The sequence below is a fragment of the Taudactylus pleione genome, unplaced genomic scaffold, assembly GCF_031769625.1.
Source record: "Taudactylus pleione unplaced genomic scaffold, aTauple2 ptg000573l, whole genome shotgun sequence".
NCBI classification, from domain to species: Eukaryota; Metazoa; Chordata; class Amphibia; order Anura; family Myobatrachidae; genus Taudactylus; species Taudactylus pleione.
This window is the reverse complement of record NW_028284975.1, coordinates 813,672-821,091: the sequence shown is the minus strand read 5'-3', so window position 1 is coordinate 821,091 and position 7,420 is coordinate 813,672. Positions and strand designations below refer to the sequence as shown.

At 45.3% G+C, this 7,420-nt stretch overlaps 1 protein-coding gene across 3 annotated transcripts in view; it reads left to right on the top strand.

Annotated features, from left to right (window-relative positions):
- Nucleotides 1-321: 321 nt before the first annotated feature.
- Nucleotides 322-7,420, top strand: part of LOC148481555 (alcohol dehydrogenase 1-like) — a 52,569-nt gene continuing 45,470 nt past the window's right edge. For all 3 annotated transcript variants that reach the window (XM_088453207.1, XM_088453206.1, XM_088453205.1), the window contains exon 1: nucleotides 322-539. In XM_088453207.1, the coding sequence (XP_088309333.1) occupies nucleotides 522-539 (18 nt within the window). In that variant the 5' untranslated portion in view covers nucleotides 322-521. The remainder of the gene's footprint in view (nucleotides 540-7,420) is intronic.

Sequence of the window (7,420 nt, the reverse complement as noted above, 5' to 3'; positions counted from 1 at the left end):
TAAATCTGGAGCTTTACCTGGACAGTAAACTCCACAGGTAAAAAATCTGCCCCATATTATATTCAACTGAGGTACAGTAGCTGCATCAAGCAAATAAGTAGGAAGATATGGCACAAAACACTATGCACTGGGTGCATAATGAAAATACCATAGAACACAGGTTCTCAAACTCGGTCCTCAGGACCCCAAACAGTGCATGTTTACCAGGTCTCCTCACAAAATCACAAGTGAAATGATTATCTCCACCTGTGGATCTTTTAAAATGTGTCAGTGAGTAATGAGTGCACCTGCTGGGTGACCTGCAAAACATGACCTGTGTAGGGTCCTGAGGACAGAGTTTGAGAACCACTGCCATAGAACATTATGCAAGAACATAGAAAAGCACTGAGCTCAGCACACAGCATTGGCATCAGCTGCTGGATTTAGCAGCAGGTGACTGAGGGCTTGTTTAAGAAGAGAAACAGTATCAAGTGACACAGGCTGAGCCTTTCTGCTGCAAAGAAGGAAGTAATATTGTAACAATGAATACTACAGGAACAGTAAGTGTTTTGCTTTAGTGCAGCATTACTTAAATACTGTACCTACCACATTCTCAGATAATAATTAATTTATGCTGGATGTTTCTAAAGGGAGTTAGTGTGCACAATATATATATAGATCCTATTTGTTTGTGGAAAGTCACATATTTATTTTTTTTTTGCTATTGATCAACTGCATCATATAATTATTTTCCTGTATTAGATGCAATTCTTATATTTCTTATTCTTTGTGTTTTGTAATGTGATATCTATAAAGCAGGAGTGTTTAAAGTTCAAACTTGGACATAAGTTCATACCAGGACCGTATAGTTTTGTACCCATCCCGCTCAGCTTACATTCAATACCAATACCCCAGCAGCACCCAGTCACACATTCTCCTCTTTCTGCATTCACTTCCAACACACCAGCAGCACCCAGTCACACACTCAACTCTCCCTGCATTCACTTCCAGCACCACCCAGATTCACATTATCCACCCACGCATTCACTGCCAACACCACAGCAGCACCCAGACACAGGTATGCCACAAGTGTGAAGGGAAACAGGGTGTAAAGGCACAATGTCCTGAATCACACAAACCAAATATTGTGTGTCATGCAATGGGGATTGTCATTGGCGTGTGCTGCACATTTTATTAGAGTAAAGAGATATATACATGTACTCTGGTGCAAGGGGTGTGTCAAGCTTCACCCAGGTATGGCTAGCACTAACTTCATGTCATCATTGCCCCTGCTCATCATCATGTCCCATTAATCTCCCCCCATATCATGTCTCACTCAATCATCCTCCATTTTATCATATCTCTATCAATCCCCCCTATTCAGTCACCTTGTGTGTAGTATACTAGGTCAACATTCATAATATTGACATGAGAATGTTGACATGCTTAGCATGTAACATTGTCCATGTCAACATCCAAAATGTTGATACTGCTGAAATGTTGACATGGTAGAATGTCGAGAAACCATCCCTGGTGTCTTACCTTGTCCCAACAACAGCAGTAGCTTCCGTTTCATCATGTTCATGTGAAAAGCAATTCCAGTGGAGTTATCTGATGTGCCAACACTCTTATGAGTACATCCCCCTATCCCGAACCCTAATCCCTACTCCTAACCATAACCCTCTCCCTAGTGCCTAACCTAACCTCCTCCACTATGGACTAACCCTAAACTCCTACTAGTGCCTAACTCTAACACTCCCGGCCAATAGCATAAGCCTTCTGAGAATCTCAACATTTCACATGATGACATTTCAGGTGTCGAGATTGTGAACATGTTGCCTGTTGACATTTCAACAGTGTTGACATAAATTTCAACATTGAGGTGTCAACATTGTGACTGTCAACCTTATAACTGCATCCTGCCATCCCGCGTATTATGCCCTACAGTAGTCACCCCAATTATTATAATGCCAAATAGAACTGGACGGCATATTTTATATAGTACAGTTACAGATCACTCCATTGAACTGACTCACACACTGACACTGATTCCTGGGCACACCATGGACCCTACTGAAACAGTAATGGGTGTGGTGAGCTTTGGTTAATGAGGTTGGAATCACAGTGTCACTGGAAAATATTTTTAAAGGTTAGCAACTATGGTATTAAATATTAGCCTAATTTAATATAAAAAATCCATACATTTGGATTAAAATTCAAGCCCACCACACACTGTGGCCAAATATAAACACTAGGGTGCCCCCTTTAACACCAAAATAGAATATTCATTTAAAAGTAAAATTTATAGTCAGCATGGTGATTTTTATCAGATGTGATGAATATTTTACGCCATAATTCGCAATGTGAAAATTAATATTTTCATGCAAATTTACCAAAAAACTGCCACAAGATGGGCTCCGATAAGATCACGTCTTGGTTATGGTTCGGCTCCAGAGCACATACTGAGAGATCTAGAGGATCCTCCTCTGAAAAAATGTCTAATATCGTAGTCCGTAGGCTACTATAGGATAACAACATCTTCAGCTACTGGGTCCTGATATATGTAAAATCATATTCTGCTCTGTACACCTATTATATTGTGCATTTTTGCTGCATTATCCCTGTGTCATCCCTGAGTGGCCTAAAGCACTGTGGTTTTCCTTCATATTGTCTACTGGCCGGATTATCTAGGATGGATTCTTAGGGGTAAATTTACTTAAGTGAGAGTTTTTAAAAGTGAGTTTTAGAAGAGATGTTGCTCATAGCAACCAATCAGATTCTACTTGCACCTTCTAGAAGATAAAGCTAGAATCTGATTGGTTGCTATGAGCACCATTCTTCTAAAACTCACTTCTAAAAACTCTCACTTTAGTAAATTTACCCTCTACTCTGCACACTTGCCCTCTTGGTAAGCCGAGTCTTTGGTGTGTAACCACCATCAATGGCGGCATCCGGCTGGAGCACCCGCTTGTCATCGGCTGTGATATAGTGTGGAGAGGTACGGAATTGAATTCTACACAATTACCCTCCTAGTCAGCCCAGCTCTCGGTGTGTATCTTGCATCGGTGGCGGTACTCTGCTGGAGAATCCGCTCGGTATCCACTATGGCTTTGTGTGGAGAGATATGTCAGTGAGTATTACTGAGAACATTTGCTGCTATGACTATCCTTTACTATACGAATTAATACTCCCTATAAAGAGTTCTAATAAACCGATTGTTATATATGTCAACTACTATATATTGTCATTTATTATGAAGGACTAATCAAAGGTCAAATATCTAAGCACACACGTTTGGATTGCTGTTGGAGAACATTGTTTGCGATTTTTGAGCTACAGTTGGTATAATAATAATAATAATAATAATAATATATTGTATTTTTCACTGCTAGGAAAACATTGTTACATATTGAAGTGTGCTTTATATGCTATTGAATATTGCTACTTTATCTACTGGCTTGGTTTTAGATTAAGAATACTATGAATGTATGTTAATTGTTATACTTATATATATGCATACTCCTAGGAGTTATGTTATTTGTAGAATTATGTTTGAATAAATTCATTTTATTTCATATGTTTTAATATCTCTGAGCGCTACAGCACACCACTATTTTATTGTTGTACTTTCTGTATGTGGAGATTCGCATTCTCCACATGTTGTTGCTGATTGGCTGCTGGAATAAGATTTTATTCAATACAGGAGACTCAACAGGTGCTAGGTTAATTTGCCAAATTTGCAGGGGGTTAGGGTATTGTGCGCATTAAAAGGGACTGTATTTGAAATGGCAACCCGGTGCCAACAATTGTGTATCCTAGATACTGAGGAGTGTTGTGCAATATCAGCTTTAGTTTCAGTCTAGCATAATCTTTCTTTTGTGTGACATTCAGGCACCATTTAAAAATATCTGAAAGTCACACATAATGGCTTTGTACTTCAAATTGCATGGGCTCTCCAATTTTTTGCGTTTCTAATCCAGGACCCACTTCTCCCAAATGAAGAAGTTGTGCTTACAAAAATGTTGTCCTATGGTGATATACCTTTGGTGGCAAAGGGGAACTGAACTAAATATATACCTTAGATCTAGACTCTGTAACTGTGTCAGACCATGTACAGTATAAAGTACTTATACTTGACATCCATATATGCAATAGAAATATTAAATGATATTTTGGGGGGAATATGTGTTTTTTGTTTTGTAACAATGTGAAATTTATATTTTTTCTTCAGGGTCCATAGGGGGTCCACAAGGTTGACCTTGGGGCAGGGGCTGGCTGGCAACTTTTAGCCTGGGGGGCAAATGCATGCAAGCGGCCATGGCAGAGGAGTAGTGTGTAGCCAGGGTGCCCGAAGAACGTGCGTGCTATGGCGCCCCCCCCTCAAGTGTTCCAGGGAGGAGGCGGGTCCATATAGGATTAATGTAAAGTAAAAATAAAGATATGGGGCAGCCCCCTGTCGTAGTGCGCATATGCAGTGCCCCCTGTGCCCCAGGAGAGGACCCCCTTATACAGGCCTCCAGTAGTGTCCCCAGTAGTGATCCCCCCTATGCAGAGCCCCTTATATAGTGCCCCCAGTAGTGGTCCCCCCTTTGCAGTGCCCCTTGGGCCCCCAGTAGTAATCCCCCAATAGTGGTACCCACTATGCAGTGCTCCTTATATAGTGCCCCCAGTAGCAGTCCACCCCCCATGCAGTGCCCCCAATAGTGGTAACCCTTATGCAGTGCCCCTTAAATAGTGGCTCCAGTTGTAGTCTCCCCCCTATGCAGTACCCCCAGTATTGCCCTTTATATAGAGCCCCCAGCAGTGGTCCCTCGATGCAGTGCCCCAAGTGGTAGTCCCCTCCCACCCTATGTAGTGCCACTACTAGTAGTAGTTCCCTCCCCCCTATGCAGTGCCCCTAGTAGTAGTCCCCTCCCCTTTTAGTGCCCCTAGTAGTAGTCCCCCTTTGTAGTGCCCCCAGTAGTAGTAGTCCCCCCCCCTTGTAGTGCCCACAGTAGTAGTAGTCCCCCCCTTGTAGTGCCCCCAGTAGTAGTAGTTCCCCTTCTTGTAGTGCCCCCAGTAGTAGTAGTTCCCTTTCTTGTAGTGCCCCCAGTAGTAGTAGTCCCCCCTTGTAGTGCCCCCAGAAGTAGACACACGTAATAAAAAAAAACCCCACTTACCTGAATCCCCGCTCCTGCCGCCGCCATTCGCTCCTCCATTTGTCCTCCCGGGCCAGGCCGCTCTGCATTATGTGAGAGATGTCATGATGTCATGACGCCTCTCCCATTTCCACTGTGGGAGCCAGAAGATGGAGCGGCTCCTGCAGTGGGCGCAGCAGCAGCTAATGAGAGTCTGTCAGACTCTCATTGGCTGCTGATCCAAACAAACACACTGCTGCCGGCGCCGGCGGCTGTGTGTTAGTCAGTGTAGAGCTGACCGAACTCCGTCCGGTCATTGCTACACGCGCGGTGCAGTCTGTGTCACAGAGACGCAGACTGCCCACAACCAGCGGCCCGCATGGCGCTGCAGCCCGGGGGGGCACATGGCACCCTGCCCCCCTGCCCAGCCCACCACTGCCTTGGGGTATAGGTTGGGAACCAAATCCGGGCACCACGCAGTTAAAGCTTTTAGCTCCCATGATGCACTGAGTTCACTCTCCCTATAACCCCGTCCCCAAGCCAGAGATACCTCAGTTTAAAGTTGGTGCCTGGCCGGAATCGGGTCACCGTTATCGCAGGGGGGCTGATTAGCTGCCCCTAAGCTTTATTTTCTGAGTTAATGGTTTTTTTATTTTAATTACTTTTCAACTCTTCAGAGCAGCAGCGTCGGACAGTCCATAGGACTTCCAAGCTGCCACTCCGTCACCCCGCCTGCGCTGAGACGCCAGTACAGCTCTGGGGATCTCGGTGGGACCCCAGAGTCTGTACTAGCCAGACTCTGCGGGTGCCCAGGACTGCTGCTGGATCGACGGGGACAGGCAAGGTCGCAGGTCACTGCTTGTGGTGATCCACGCACTCCAATGTCTCCAGTCTCTGGGGACAGACCGGAGGCGTTGGCAGTGGTGGCGGGCCCCCCCATAACCAGCGTGTCCACTAGACCACCAGGGACTTTACGATCAGCGTAGAGAGCTGGCATCCCAGGGGTTAATAGCCGGCCAGGGGAGGCAGCCTTCCCTGTTGTAGCGGCTCCTCCCCTTAGCTCAGTGAGCCTTTCAGTGCTATAGTCTGGCATCGCTGAGATGCTTCCTCCACGGGCCACGCTTCCTCTGAGGTCTCCAGGCGGCCATTTTATTTCTATGGTGCAGCAAAGAACTCCTAGGACAGCTGTTGGTCCTGTCCCCCCTGCGTACCTAACCGTTTGGGCATGTGTACACAGCGCTATAGCCTCCCCAGACACTGAATCTGGGCAGTTGATTGTAGTGCCATTTGCAGTATATTATATGTAATGTTTATGTATATATATTTCTGCATTGTATGTGACTTATGCTAGTGCTGACTGTCTGTGCTTTATTCTCTCACCTGTCAGTGTATATCTATCCCTTTTCTTTACAATCTGCCCTACAAGTGTACTTAGGGTGGTTCTGAGACCTCACATATATATACTTGTCAATATTTGTGAGGTTTGTCACATACTGTTGCGTGCTGCACGTTGCCATATTTTAGGTGGAACTGTGTGTTGCATACGCTGACAATTGGGTCCATGCAGCTAATCTTAGCATCAGTCAGGACCAGTATAGGGCTGCTTAATATTTCCGTGAAGATGGTTAGTCAGATAGGTCTGACCAGGAGATAGAGCATGATACTGCACCCATTTTTGCTATCCTGCAAGTCATGGACTACAGGTATTAGTGCGGAGGATTTGACTCAGAAAGGGGGTGCCGGGCCCCTTACATGACCCCCTTGGGTGGTTTGTTTCTCAGGATCCTGTCCTCCTTGGTGGATCGCCTGGTGGCCCCCATTGCGGGGTTACTTCAACATACTGCCTTTTCGTCTCAGGGTATCTTGCAGTTTCTTACAGTTTACTCCTGTGACACAGACTATCGCTCGCTACCGGGGTTTTTCACAGTACATGAAATTCCCTCTGGTACCACAACAGTCTGTCATTCCCCTTGTAGGGATTACCACCCTGGGTGGATATAATTTCTCCGAAATGGCGTATTAAACGCCCTTTGGTTGCTTCCCAGTTTCCTCTGCCATCTAACATAGGGAGAACTGGATGATGTATCAGGCTCCTTCGCTCTCACACGAGGGGGAGCCTAAGTCAAGTATTGTTGTTATCCCTGCTTTGGTGCTGCCAGTCAGGTCCATCCTAGTTATAGAGAATGTCGAACCTGCACCTAAATCAAACACCCTCAGTTTAAGCATTAACGTGTCTTCGGCTGTGTTCCCCGTCTCCTACCAGCGGGCGGATCTCATGGCAGGAGTCTGGCTATTGCCAGATAAGAGGTATCACAAAAGCGTTT